This window comes from Dasypus novemcinctus, chromosome 2, assembly GCF_030445035.2.
Source record: "Dasypus novemcinctus isolate mDasNov1 chromosome 2, mDasNov1.1.hap2, whole genome shotgun sequence".
Lineage (NCBI taxonomy): Eukaryota > Metazoa > Chordata > Mammalia > Cingulata > Dasypodidae > Dasypus > Dasypus novemcinctus.
Genome location: NC_080674.1, coordinates 179,008,366 through 179,022,671, shown reverse-complemented (window position 1 = coordinate 179,022,671; position 14,306 = coordinate 179,008,366). Strand labels below are relative to the sequence as shown.

At 46.6% G+C, this 14,306-nt stretch overlaps 1 protein-coding gene across 9 annotated transcripts in view; it reads right to left on the bottom strand.

Moving 5' to 3' along the window:
• Nucleotides 1–14,306, bottom strand: part of WWC1 (WW and C2 domain containing 1) — a 158,167-nt gene that overhangs the window by 40,344 nt on the left and 103,517 nt on the right. For all 9 annotated transcript variants that reach the window (XM_004468558.5, XM_004468559.5, XM_071210970.1 and 6 more), the window contains exons 5-9: nt 13,499–13,578; nt 8,352–8,481; nt 6,702–6,848; nt 5,067–5,140; nt 946–1,188 (exon numbers count right to left, since the gene is read on the bottom strand). In XM_004468558.5, the coding sequence (XP_004468615.1) occupies nt 946–1,188; nt 5,067–5,140; nt 6,702–6,848; nt 8,352–8,481; nt 13,499–13,578 (674 nt within the window). The remainder of the gene's footprint in view (nt 1–945; nt 1,189–5,066; nt 5,141–6,701; nt 6,849–8,351; nt 8,482–13,498; nt 13,579–14,306) is intronic.

Here is a 14,306-nt window from a genome sequence, read left to right as displayed (position 1 = left end):
TTTTTTAAAAGATACACAGATCACACAAAATGTTACATTAAAAAATATGAGTTCCCATACAGCCCACTCTCCACTCCTAAGCCATCAGAGGCCAGGCAGGCAGGCAATGTGCTCCATCTGGCACACTGCAGTGTGCAAATGGGGCTTTCTAAATTGCCAGGGTGGTACTGCAAGTGGGTTCTTAGAGCTCAAAGGTGCCCTGAAGGTATCTTGGGACCTGTCATGGGGTGACACAGAGAAAGCACGTCTAGGCATCCAGGACTCCTGGCTTCGACCAGGACACTGCCACGTTGACCTGTTCTATAAGCTGGGGCTCTCCCTTCAATTTCATTGGAAAAAGGAATTCCCTGGCTCACCCCTACCCCCAAAACACACACAAAAACCCAAAAATCATTAGTTTCAGTTCTCAGCTCCTAAGGGCAGGGGACCTTGCTCAATACACTCTACTGTCAAAAAAAGGGAGAAGAACTAGAATAGATTTTAAGGTCATTGTGGGCAAGGACCATGTCGTACTAATTTCTGAATCCCAAGTTGCCTTGCACGAGAAGATGTGCAACAAGATGTTTGTTAAACGAATGGATAAATGACTGATGGGTGGATTGAAGGAAGGAAGGAAGGAAGGAAGGATGGGAGGATGGGAGGGAGGGAGAAGCTCGGGGCTGTAGGACCTATGGTGACCAAGGTATTTACTCAGTGAAACGTGGGTGTGAGATTGGTGGGAACACAAGGAAATAGACAATCTGCTGTCTTAAGGCCTAAACCAGAGCCTTTCAGGTTCAATCAAGCCCACAGATGAGGTTCATTGAGCCTTCCCCGTATTTTTTGAAAAAAAATTTGGATTAGTAGTCAATCTTTAAAAATTAAACCTGTTCTTGAATTGCGGAGACCTCTGGCGGCCCAGCTGGGAGGGAAGGACCCCCGACCCCCGGCCCAGCCCAGCCCTACCTCTCTGTCAGCGCCTTGCTCTGGGTGTCCCGGGCTGCCTGCAGGTCCTTCTCCAGCTGTTTCCGGGCCATCTCCAGCTGCTCCACCTCCCCTTGTGTCCATTTTCGGGGGCTGATGAAGCGCATCTCCTTCAGCAGCTCCTCCTTCTCGTTGATGAGGATCAGCCGGTCCCTCTCGGAGTCCAGCACTCCAGGCCAGGCCTCACTGTCGAGCTTGGCCAGCTGGATCTTCAGGTTGGCGATCCTGGGGGCCAGGAAGGTGAGGACAACTGGTGTACTCAATGAACAGACTGTCATTGCCACAGCCATACGGTTCCAGGAGCCACGACACCCTCAGAAACACCTTGGACATTTACTACCTGCCTTTTGATCGGCAGGCCATTGCAGGGAATGTATTTTTATCTAACAAACACATGTGGGTGCCTACCAGGGTCAAACAGAGAGGAAGGCTCTGAAGGAATGGACGACACATGGCCCTTGCTCTGAGGGATGCAGCCTGGGACAACAGAGATTCAACACCAGGCAATAACCACTTCCCATCTAGCTGTGTGACCTTGGGCAAGTCACTTCATCTCTCTGATGGGAATGACAAAAACCCCTCATGGGATTGTAGCTGAGGGTTTTATGACATAATCCATCAACTCCCAAAGCACAGTATCTGGCACAAAGTAAGCACTCAATAAATGTTATTGCTGCTACTGTTGTTATACCTGGAATAACACTCAGCAAACTCCCTGATATAAGGAATATATAAGAAAATATATAAGTAATTGTATATAAGAAAACAATTACTCACCCTTCAGAATTGCTGTGATAATTAGCAATGATACATTCATTCCTATTCATTGCTATGCCTGGCACATACAGGTGCTGAATATACAGCGATCACGGACCCATGTTGACTAGAGCAAATGTCCTAGCCATTGTTAGCCACCGTCCTGAGTTCAGAAAGTGGTGGTAGCAGAGTGTGAACAAATGAGGAAGACCCTAGTCTTCCTTCTTGCTGGGAGGGATCATTTCTTTAGAAATCATTCTGGTGTCATGAGCACCTAACAGAACCTGGTACCCGGCAGGCACTTGATACACGTTCAGGGAAGGGCTGGGAGCCCTATCCCTTCACTTCTGAGACTCAGTATCTTCATCTGAAGCTTGGGTTATTAATGGTACCCAGGGAGTAAGTTATAAAGGACCCAATGAGAACCTGTCATTAGGGGCTCTTTATAAAACTGCCAGGTGTTATAGAGCTGTTGAATATTACTGTCATTGGACCAAAATGAGGTTCACAGTATAACCAAAAATATGACGGCATCCATTAAGCAATTACTCCACATTCCCTCTCTCTCCTGTCCTGCCCACGGTAACCTATAATCTACTTTCTGTCTTTAGGTATTTGCTTATTCTGGTTATTTCATATAACTGAAGTCATAAAATATTTGTCCTTTTGTATCTGGTGTATTTCACTCAACATGATGCCTTCCAGGTTCATCCATGTTGAGGCATTTGTGAGAACTTCATTTCCTTTTTATGGCTGAATGTTTCAGTATATGTCCATTCATCTGCTGATGGATACTTGGGTTGCTGTTTGGGAGTGATGGAAAAGTGTTGGTAATGGATAGTGGTGATGGTAGTACAATATTGTGAATGTTAATTAATATCCCTGAATTGTACACGTGAAAGTGGTTCAAATGGAAAATTCTGTGTTGTCTATATATCACCATACCAAAGAAAAAGAATATTACTACAAATGTTAAAAACAACCATGCTGTTATCCTTCCGGACTTTGCTTTCAGCTATCATGTCCTAGCCGCACCCCATACTGAAAGGGTGGATAAGAGTGGAGTTGTTAACCTCATTGGACAGATATCTAGATAGAATATGACTCGCCCAAGATGGCAAATCACAAACAAGGATAAATCTTGTTGAGCGTCCAGGTCTCCTGACTCCCAGTCTGATCAGGCCACCAGACAATGTGGCTAAGCTCTCATTTTAATGTAACATGTTTGGAGACAAGCTCTCTGATGTGTAGCAAAAATTTCATACAGTGAAACACATCTAAATCTGCTCATTCCTCAACCAAGTGTCCCAGGAGGGAGGCTTTTCAAATTAATTAACTTAAATTCCTATTCTCATATATGATCCTCCAGCCAGGTCATTCCACACAACTTCATGATTGCTGTTTGCCAGCAGCTCTGAGGACAGAGCGGTGTGGTCAGATCTTGCAGCGATTCCAGCCACATGTAGCACACTGGAGGGGTGATTGATGCCTACGTGGATCTAATTTCTACCGGCTCTAATCCTATGGCAGTGCTCCTTAAAACTTCAGGTCATAAACTTTAGAGAAACTCATGAAAACTCTAGATTCTCTCCCCAGGTGATGGAATCTGGCATACAATGACCAGACCTGGCCTATTAGCCACTTGCCCTCCCTCTTTCAAATTTGCAGCCTCTGCTTCCCAATTCAGCAGACTGCTCTGCCCTTTACATTTAAAATAGCTTTGGGTGGAGGGGGAGGTAAGAAGTTAGGTAAAGCCTGAGAAGCCAGGAAACTCTGGTGAGAAGTGTAAAAGGTTGAACTCCAGAGGGAAGATTTCCAGTGCTTCAGCATCAGTAGGGGTAATCACTTAGAGAGGTATTAGAAAGGATCCAAGGTTCAGAATGGAACGAGAAGCGGCTGTACAAAAGCAGAAGTTCTGCTACTTTGCTCCTCTAGGGGGAGCTGATACAGTGTACAGGGCATGTATAATTTTTTCTACCTGTTCAGTATCCAATTCTTCTGTCTTCTGTTAACAATATTACAATGACCATTTTTCTTTGAGGGAACCACTCCTCTTTCAGATCACTTGCTTCCCACAAAACTGACCTCAATCCCTTTCTCAGAGGTGGGATCTTCAGAGAATTATAATCTCGCCACTCCCCAAGCGGCAACAATGAGTGAATCTCGGGATTTGTAAAAACTATTAGAAAAGGCAGGCCCTCTTTCCACTGGGGTTGCTAAACAGGTAGTATGTAAACATAGAATTTCTGGGGGGTGTCTTGCGACTTTAACAGGAAAGGCTACTTGAGAAAGAAGTCAACATAAAGGCAAGCAGGGTGGAGAACAGGAGAGAGGTTGGGCCTATGTAATGTCAGTTAAGTTCCTAGATCCAGCTGTGCCTGAAGCTAATGACCCCAGGACTTTAGAGTTACATAAGTCTGTGAATTTCCTTTTTTGCCTTCTCTGGTTTCTAACAAATTTCTGTCAATGCTGCAAAGAGTCCTCATGCTGAGTTGGGCGTTGTCACACTCTACCGACCTGGCTGAGAAGTTCCATGAACCAGGTAATTTAGCCTAAAGATAATGGATATGGTAAACCTGGCTAATGTAGGAGTTCTTCTGAGTAAGGCTGGCTTAGTGGACTTGAAGCCAGACAGTCTGGGGTTCAAATTCTGACTCCACCACCTAGAAAAATCATGAGACATCTTGGGTCTTATCTTTCTCTTCTCTAAAATGGAAAGAATAAGATAGATCCTGTGCTATAAAGTTGCTTTTAAAATTAAATGAGGTAATGTATGGCCTGGTGTTATAGTACAATGTCTGGCCTATAACAGATGCTTTATTATTATTTTAATTTTAATTTCATTTGTGACCATGGAACTCAAGGCTTAGGATTCTGAAAAGCCACAGAATACTCAAAATCACCAGTGGGATCTAGGCTTTTAAAAGCACAGCTTGCTCCCAGTTGTACATAATTCATCAAAGTGGGTAGTTTCCATAGTCTTTTTAGCCTGTTGCCAAAACCCCACTTGTGCTGCTTCAAACCAAACTACTTACAGGATCTTGGGGGGAAACCATGATTATAGAAACAGGCAGGAAACTGGAAAGACAACTAGGCTTTGAGGTTAAACAGATCTGGCCTCAAAGCATAGTTCTACACTTTATCATTTCCTCTTTCTACTTCAGAGAGGATTAAAATATGAAGATTATCACACCTATCTTTTCCTAATCTTTTATATCTCTCCTAATCTGTGAGGATTAAACAAGATGAGGTACGTAAAAAGCCAGGCACAGCAAAGAGCAGACTCTTTACAAAAATAATTATTACTGAAGCCCTCCCCCCCGTCCCCTCCCCCCACCTTGAATTACCTTCCCTTAGTCTCTTCATATCGAAGGCGCAATCTAACCTTCTCTGCCAACTGATTGTGGCTGCTGGTGCCGAACTGGAGGAGAAGAACAAAGTCTGGAATTATACGGCTATTGTGGCCGGTGCTGAATTGGGTTTCACGAGAGATTTGACAGCTTGAGTGGGATGCAGCTAAGAATAGCCCCTGATTATTAGGCTGGCTGTGCGTACAGCAAGAGAGCTAGTAAAGCAAACTACTCTCCCTTCCTTTGGGCCATGGGAAAAACCCCAAACCCAGACATCCATCATACTTCTAGAAAAGAAGCTGAGGACCCAGAAGATCAGCTTGCAGTCCCAAATGGCTTGGAACCAATTCAAGCCACAGAAGCATGGAGGAGAGTGGGTGAGGAGGACAAAGGGGCAGCCAATAAACAAGAAAGCCATTCTGGGGGTACTGGGGAGAGTCAACCCAAAACGCAGGGAGGCTGCTGTCAGCAGTGCAACTGAGGGTGAGCAAGGAAGGGGCCTGGAACTCCGAAGTTCTTCATCACTACTTGTGCCGTAGCGGGTGGCTTGTGGCTGGACACACAGGTGAGGGGTGGGGGTGGGAGGGGCAGCCCCATTTGCCGTGCCAATCTGTCAAGAATGGGAAGAAGCTACGAGGCTCACCGGATCACGCATGGACATAGCTTCTCTTTACAAGTGGGAACACACTATAGAAATCAGATAGGAAGAGCATTCAGTCACAGGGGCTGGGAGGAGGGTCTGTTCAAAGTCACCTGCTCTAGAGAAACAAAAGCTCTTCAACAGTTATGGAGGGGAGCAGAAGGGGGCTCAAGAAGTTGAGCGCCTGCTTCCCACACGAGAGGTCCCGGGTTTGGTTTCCGGTGCCTCCTAAAAAAACCAAACAAACAAGAACAACGAGCAAAATAACAAGCAAAACAAACAAAGGGACCAACTCAACGGATCCGAAGTGGCTCAGTGGGTGAGTGCCGACTTCCTACATACAAAGTCCCGGGTTCAATTCCTGGCCCCTGGTACCTCAAAAAAATACAAAAAACAAACAAAAACCAAAACAGTTACTGATCCCCATGGGTTCATCCTACCCTGACTGATGTTTTCAAAAGCTATGGGCATCTTGATGGTACTTTTGCTGTTTATTACCATGACCAGATAGAGCTTTTGAACTAGGAGTCAAGCAGCTGTGGGAGAGCTGCCTGCATGTTTTGGGACTAACAGGAGGAAAATATTCTGTCTTCCAGCTAGTGAAAGAAAAACAATGGAGCTACAAAATAGGATGAAAGGAGGAGAAAGACACTCGGTCCTTCAAAAACGCTTTCTGTGCTTCACCTATAGACTCAAGAGCTTGGTCAGGCAATGCTCAAGAGCCTGGAGCCAGAGCTGGCCTTTCCTCCACAGCGTTTTCTCCTACTGTCCTGCGCAGCTCCAGAGGGCTGAGTTAGCAGCCAGCCCCGCAGAGAGCCCTGGCCAGTTCTGTGGGTGAGGAACTAGAAGGAGGGCGCCCTTATTTTCCAGTAACCTGTGCTGGTTCAGGAAGAAGAGGTAGAGCTGCTGCTCCTTTCACAGCCAGACACAGGGGCTTAAGGGGGCTGCAGCAGCCCCAAGGAGGCGGCAAGCGGCCCACACTGCCCACTCACACTTCCCGAGATGTCCGTCTGGGAGCTCATGTCCAGGTACTGCTTTGGCAGCGGGAAGCCCGAACTCTCCAGAGAGCTGCTGCTGGACCACAGGTCTGAGTGGGACCCTCTGTCTGCACGGAAGCCGTCCTTCAGCATGGCGAGGCTCTGCGGGGGGGAGGTAGGTTAGGGGTGTGCCTCCCGGGAAGGGGCTCTGGGCCTGCCATCCCCCACCGCGGAGTTAGGAACCCCCTGCTCACCACAGACATTGTACTTACCCTGTGATAAAGGGCTAGCAGCAGGAGGGAACCCCTAAGTACTGGGCATTCACTGGTCCCTTTACCTAGGGGACCAGTGCGGACACCGGCTCTGGAGCCAGACGGCCAGAGCTAGAACCCCTACTCTGCTACTTCCTCACCGTGTGATCTGAGCTAGTTGATTAACCCATGTCTCAGTTTGTTCCCCTGTAAAATGGGAATAACCATAGGCCTTATCCCACGGGGCTACCAGATTGATGAAATGAGGTGACGAGTGTAAAGCACTAGTACAACCAATGCTCAGCTGTCAGCTCTACCATTCTCCTATTTAAGGCAGTGAGGGGTGATCTATGATTATATGAGGGGATGGTCACATAAAAAAGCTGGCAAGTGACACAGCCAGGATCCAGACTGGTCTATGTGACTTAAGACCCTGCCATCTTTATTGTATGATTAAAAAAAAAATTATATGTATTCAGTATATTTAAATGAGAAATGTATGTTTTTATTCAACTGTATTTTCATTTTCTATTTCAATTATTGTTTATATTTTCAATTATTAAATGTACAAAATAAAGTTATAAAAAAAAGACTGCCATCTTAACCGCTCTATCATGATGAAACACGACCTCACTGTCTACCTTGTTTGGACATTTCCCTGGGCTGCTGTCCTGGGCAGGAGCTTCAGAATTAGTCTGCTGTCATAAAGCAGAAAGTGGCTGCCACGAGGTCACTTATAGTATCTCTGAGACTCAAACTCCTAATTTGTAGAAGGGAACAATAATAAAATACCTCAGAGGTCAGGCAGGACCTGTGTGGGGAGGTGATATGTACAGGGTGAAGAGAATGGGCTTCTGAGTTACAAATTCTTGGGTTAGAATTGGGGCTCTATCACTTACTCTCTGAGTTTTCAAATTTGTATCGGTGTAACGGGAATAAACTAGGAGAGAAGCAAGATACAATGCATGCAATACTCTTGGCACAACTGCCTGGCACGGTAAGTAATATCTATTAGCATTTGTTCAGTTCCCAGCATTAAGTCATTATGTGCAATTAAATGCCTAGAGAGATGCTACATTTTGATGTCAAGGTTAGCAATGTTGAAACCACCTCCCTCTACTTGGTTCTTCAAAAATGTAAGCCAGGTGGTTAGAGCTGGTGGTGAGGACATGGGCTTTGGATTAGGCCAGACAGTTTCAGTTCCAACTCTGGAATTGTCAGAGGTCATACCAGCTGTGTAACCTTAGGCAAGTTCCCTGAGGCTTCTGAGCCTCCATCGTCGTCTCCTCTGTCATGGGACCAAAACCCCTAGAAGGCTGGTAATAAGAACCCATGGTCTATGTACCACACAGAAATGCAGCGTGGGCGTGCTCTGGAGAGACGGGACCTGGCGCCCACCTCACCGGGAACTGACCTTAATGAGATCTTGCTTTTCCTTTTCTCCACAGGTGATGGCCTTTTTGATGGCTTTTGTTTCTCTCAAGACCGCCTGGGCTTCGTCCAGTTTGTAGCTGCCCTGAGCATCAGACATTTTCTTATCGATTCTAGAAGACAGTGATTGCGAGAGATCAGATAAAGTTATAGTAGGGCCGGGTTTCCCCAAGCAAAAAGCACAGGCCACAGAAATCAGTCCCTCAGAGTCTCCTCGGCCTGCATGCCCTTCCCCACCTCCCTAGGAGATGGCAAAAGCCTCATGGTGTGTGACTGTGGGCAACACTGCTCCTGCAAGTCAGGACGTCTCTCGGCCTCAGACCAATAGACAGCCTTCCCTGACCACCTCCAGGGACCTCCGGGCTGGGCTAGGGGTTCCTACAATGTGCTGCAGGCATCTGTGACACTGCACACATTATATTGTGTTATAATTAAAGGTTACATGGCAGTATCCCCATCTGGCTAGTGAACAGGGTTGAGTAGGTTGGAGTAGTTTTAGGGTCTGGCATAGAATTTAATCCTGGTTTCTCCACCTCAGCACTCTTGCCATTTGGGGCTGGATCGTTTTGTTGGGGCGCTGTCCTGTGCACTGTAGGATGTTGAGCATCCCTGGCCTCTACCCACTAGATGCTAGTAGAACCACCCTCCAGGTATGGCATCGCCAAATGTCCCCTGGGGTCAAAACTTCCCTGACTGAGAATCACTGCCTTTAATAAGCATTTGTTGACCTAATGGACACAGCGAAGGATAGGTTAAAAGGAAGAGAGTCCCAGCCCTATTACTTGGGCATGGCTCTCAACCACACGGAAACCCAGTTTCTCCTCTAAGAAAACAGGGTTCATGTCATCTACCCTGTCTGTCATCAAAGAATTGTTAGGAATGTCAAATGGGACAAAAGGTGGAACATCACGAGGTGAACTGGGAAGCAACTGGACATATGCAAGGGGTTTAAAGGTTTCTGGTCCAGAGTTTACAGGCTTATCCAGGCCCTACCTACAGGTTCATTCTGACGGGTGGAAAAGGATAAAAAGAAGTCAAGGGTCTCAAGGTAGTTTTCTGAAGGTCAGACCAAACCAGAGGTGGCCATGGTGGGGTCCTAAGCCTCTGGGGAGAGAGAAGTGTTGCATGGAACAGGTTCCAAGGGCAGAGATGAATTTTAACTGATTCATACTTTTGCCAGAGGCTAGGCCTGAGGTTTTAGTCCATAGTGAAGAAAAGGCAGTTTTACAGGCTGAGGGAACACCATAAACCCATTATTTCAGGATGATAAACCAATAAACCATTCACAGGCATTCCTTTCTGGTTTTGTGATGAAGGCCAAATTGTCCTGGGCTAAAAATAACCTGAGGGGGGAATCACTGAGGGGGAGCAGGTTCTCGGTCCTGCTCTCTTCCAAGTCATTTTTGCCCATGAGAGAGGGAGAGAGGGATGGAGCTGGTCTGCGCACAGCCCTCCCCCTTCCGTTATTCTAGCCTCTGTGGAGAAAACAAAGCTCTATTTACGTATAAAAATAGCCTGTCTTTTTCCTTTGAGGACTTGGGCCAGGTTAGCTAAGACAGGTCTCAGATTTAGTCCAAAAAAGCCGTCTCCTCAGAGTTTCCCCCTCCGAGTCCTGCCTAAGAAGCACCGTGGAAACGGGGCTCACCGGGAGGAGGTGGCCCTGCCCAAATGGGGGGGTGCAAGGGCCGCTGTTTGCTTGAGCATGTCCAGGGGCTCTGGGAGGGGCTGTGCCCAGCTGTCCTCTGCCAACAGGGTGACAATGGCTTTGAATCCCCAGCAGGACGGGACAGAAGAGGCTTGTCTGCTAGGCCGCAGGCTTCTCCAACTGCCTATACCTGATTTCTCTCAGGAACCTTAGCAACCGGGCTCTGGAATTTGGCTCCAGAGAGCAGCTCCACAAGGGAACACTCTTGGGATGAAGCAGGGAGAGAGAACAAAGGTTCACCATTATGTGTTCAGTGAATGAATCTTTTTTAAGGGAAAGAAAAGTTGTGTGTGTGTAGGGTGGGGGGCGGTGTACGTGTTTTAGGATTTCCAAATTATGCAGCTGTTTCTCTCAGAAATTCAGAGATTCTCACACACCCAGTAGCCACAGGAAAGCTGCAGAGGAGAGGGGCAAAGGCTTGGCCAGCAGCCGACTCCTCTTCACCGAGCCCCGAACCTCTTGCCTGGGTAGGGCAACTCCTAGGATGTACTGAGAAATGCCCACAGTGACAAAATGCAAGAGTCACATCCTGCCTCTTTTTAAGGGTTCAGGAAAGCTGATGAGCCAAAACCCCAAGCTTTCATTTTGATTCCATTCCAAGAGTTATCCTTCAATTCTCATTAATCTTTTCCCTCCCTGTCTGTCTGCCTTCTTCCCTCCCTCTCTCCTTTCTTTCTTTCTAGAACTAGGGTTGCTAGCCAGGAATAGAATAAATGGATAAGTTTCACCTTCCTCCAATATTCTGTAAAGAGAGAAGACTAAGAAATAGGAGTGACTGGGTCACCCCCCAACTAGACCCTCAAAAGGATCTCAAGGAAGATGGCAAGGGGGTTAATATTTCCTGGGAATAGGCAGAGGCGCGGTGTGGGGTGAAGCCAGGAACGGAGGTATTAGGCGATGAGCTTCAAAACCCACCAGCCTCGGATTCCAGTCCCACTCTGACACTAGCTGAGTGGCCTTCGATATATTTTTTACTCCATCAGTGACCTCACTGATAATGCAGAGGAACAAAAATGTCTCTTAAGGGGATAAAGAGATGGAATGACGTGAGGGGGTGTATTGAGCTTTCCAGCACTTCTAGCCCAGTGTGGGTAGAGTCCATTCCCTTCCCAAGGCCAGGCAGGTAACGAGCTTGAGGTCATTCCCCCACTCTACCCTCACTCAGTTCTTACTGTGCACCAGGTACCGTGCTAGGGACTTGATGTGGATTTTCCAGTTTAATCTTTACAACCACTTATTTATTTTTTTTTCAGAAAAGGAAACTGGGGTTAAGAAGTGGTAAGTCACTCTTCCAAGGTGCCAGAGAACTAGGATTTCAACCCAGGTCATCTGCCTTTTGAGGCCGCATTCCTTGCTGCCCCAACAGGTTTGCGTCAAAGCAGACACCTCCTTTGCTCTGAGCACAGAGCCAGGCTTCCAGCTACCGAGCAGCCTGCCAGGGCCACGAGGGAGTCGTATCTGGGCCTGGTATCAAACGTGGAGCGGGGAGAGGAAAAAAGGAGACTTGTCTTTGGAGTTTCTGCATCAGCTTACCAAAGGACAAGAATTTTCAATGCTGCTACAGGGTGACAAAGTGGTAAAACAGGTTTGCGGTGGCTCTGAGAATAATGGGAAGTGTTCTAAGCAGAAGCTCTTGAGGATTGCCAGAGAGGGTGAGGGGAAGGCACGCTTGGTAAGCAGCCCTTAACTGTGTGCTCAGAAGCTGTCTCAGAAAGTGGCTGACCAAGGCTGCTGCATTATAGGAGCTCACACTATTGCCCTGTCCTTGGCACTAATGAAGATTACGCAGCAGCATAACTGTTCTTGGTCTCAAAGGATTTAGAATATGGTTTGAGAGACAGGCTTGATACATGATTACACACATATTAAAAAAACATATAAAGTCATAATTTATAACAATTTTCAATACACACAAAAAAATGACTATAGAATTTATAATACAAAGCCATTTCTTACCCCGTGCATTGTGTTGGATTCATGGCTGCTCAACCCAGTCAGTGGGCGTTTATGGGATAGGACGATGGGAAAAAGGATCAACTGCTCCTTGACTGATAGTCACTGTTACCTCGGCTTGGGACTGTGGTCATAAAGTAGTGGGGGCAGATTTGTGGGTTCCAGGGATGAGGAAAAGGTCCAGTTAGGGAAAGGAAAAACACGTGACTAGTGAGGCACCTGTCAGTATGGAGGTGGCCTTGCTGGGAATCTGAAAAAGAATTCCTTCAGAACAGAGAAATCTACTGCTGGTTATCCTCCCTGGAGAAATGGTTCCATTGGCCCGCTGAACCTACTGAATGCAGACTCACTGGAAAAGTCACAGATATATTCCATGGTTCATGATAATAATAAGTTAACATTACAAAAATAAAATTTAAAAAAACCCTAAAAAATTAATAAGCTAACATTTACTGAGCACACATTATATGATTCTGTTTCCTCATCTATAAAATGGAGGTTAGTTAAAAGAACATTCCTCAGGAAGTTGTATGAGAATCAAATGCAAATACCCAGGCAGGAACACTGAACGTGTCTTCAGGCACAATATAACTGCTCAAAATCTCAGCCAGTATAACTGCGATAATGGTAACGAATATATCTGCACAAGAAACAAGAGAGCTGCAAGTCAGCTTCTAAATGTAAACAATACATTTGGTCCATGTTGTCCTGGAGACTCTTTAAGTCACTCATAAAGTACAGTGTACATGGCATCATACATAGCTCTTTTTCTTTTCTTTTTTTTTGAAGTACCAGGGCTGGGATTGAACCTGGGACCTCATATGTGGGAAACTGGCATTCAACCTCTGAGCCACACCGGCTCCACCAAGTTGGTTTTTCATTTGTTTTATTTTTAGGAGGTACTGGGGCTCAAACCCAAGACCTTGTAGGTGGGAAGCAGGTGCTCAACCACTGAGCAACATCCACTCTCCCATGCATATTTTTCTAATAATTAACTTGTTGTGGGAACAGACCATTACTCCTTCAGTGGAGCACTAGTGGAAGTAGTTGCTCACTTCCAGAGACCATGGGAATAAAAGGGTTTGTCTGCATGTGTCTTAGACTCCATTGGATCTACTTGAGAAGAGGACGTGTGCCAAGAAATGCTCAACCATATTTGTTTCTGTGGATGGAGAGCAAAACCCAATTGACTGGAACAGACCCTATAGGTTTCAGGCGTTCAGAGGACAATGACAGCTCTGTAGTCTGACATGACTCTTCTCTTTTATCTTTCTAAACCCTAATCCCGGGTGACAGGACTTTCAGTAAACGTCAGGGGAACAGAACTCGAATAAAATGGTTAGAGAGCCACAGTGTGAGAGGGGAAGAAAGGGACTGAAGGAGAGAGAGAACGAGGAGCAAAGAACAGGGAGGGCAGGAGGGGAGACTGGATGGGGCCAGTCCTTGTGCGTCACAGGGCTGGGTGAACTTACTTCTTCAGGGTCTGGAAGCCGCGCTCTTTGAACTGGAGCTCCTGTTGGAGGTGAACCATCTCTCTCTTCAGCTTGTTGACCTGGATGGCAGAAGACCCCACCCGGAGCCAGGTCAGGGGCTGCAACGGAGCTGCAGGCTGCTTTCTCCCTGAAGGGGCGCCACGAACCCAGAGCCCCCACACGTAACACCGGGACTCCACTCAACATCCCTTGGACCACACTGGTTGCAACAACCTTCCTTCACTGATGTTGGCCTTGGTCTCTGCAGCTATCTATTCTGTTGGAATCCCAGCCTGATTTTCCTGCACATCGTACCTAGCCAGTCCTTGCGCCAGGGAAATAGGAAATGGACAGGAGCTGGCTGACCTGGGATGGAGCCTGGCCTTCCTACTTCCTAGCTGAGTGATCTCTCCTGAGCCATCTTCACCTCTCTGAGTTTCCTTCTCCTGTTCTCACTGATGAGGATGATGGCAATTCCCAGGGTTGTGTAAGCAGGTGAGGGGTACTTAAATGCACTGCATGCAGGTAACAAGCACTGTGGTAGCTAGAGAAGGAAGACATGGCCCAGGAGCCAGATAGAGCTGTCAGGAATGCTTTGTTTGGCCTGCATGGTATTAAATTTTTAAAAAATTTAAATGTTAAGAGCTTTCATATATAAGCCTAGATATACAGTTCCTTTCTCAAAGAAAACCCTGAGGATCTGGCAACACCAGGCCCACATTCCAGCATGTCCACGATAGCTGAATCTAACTACCCCTTTATTTGATTTATTTAAAAGATTTATTTTTTATTTATTTCTCTCCCCTTC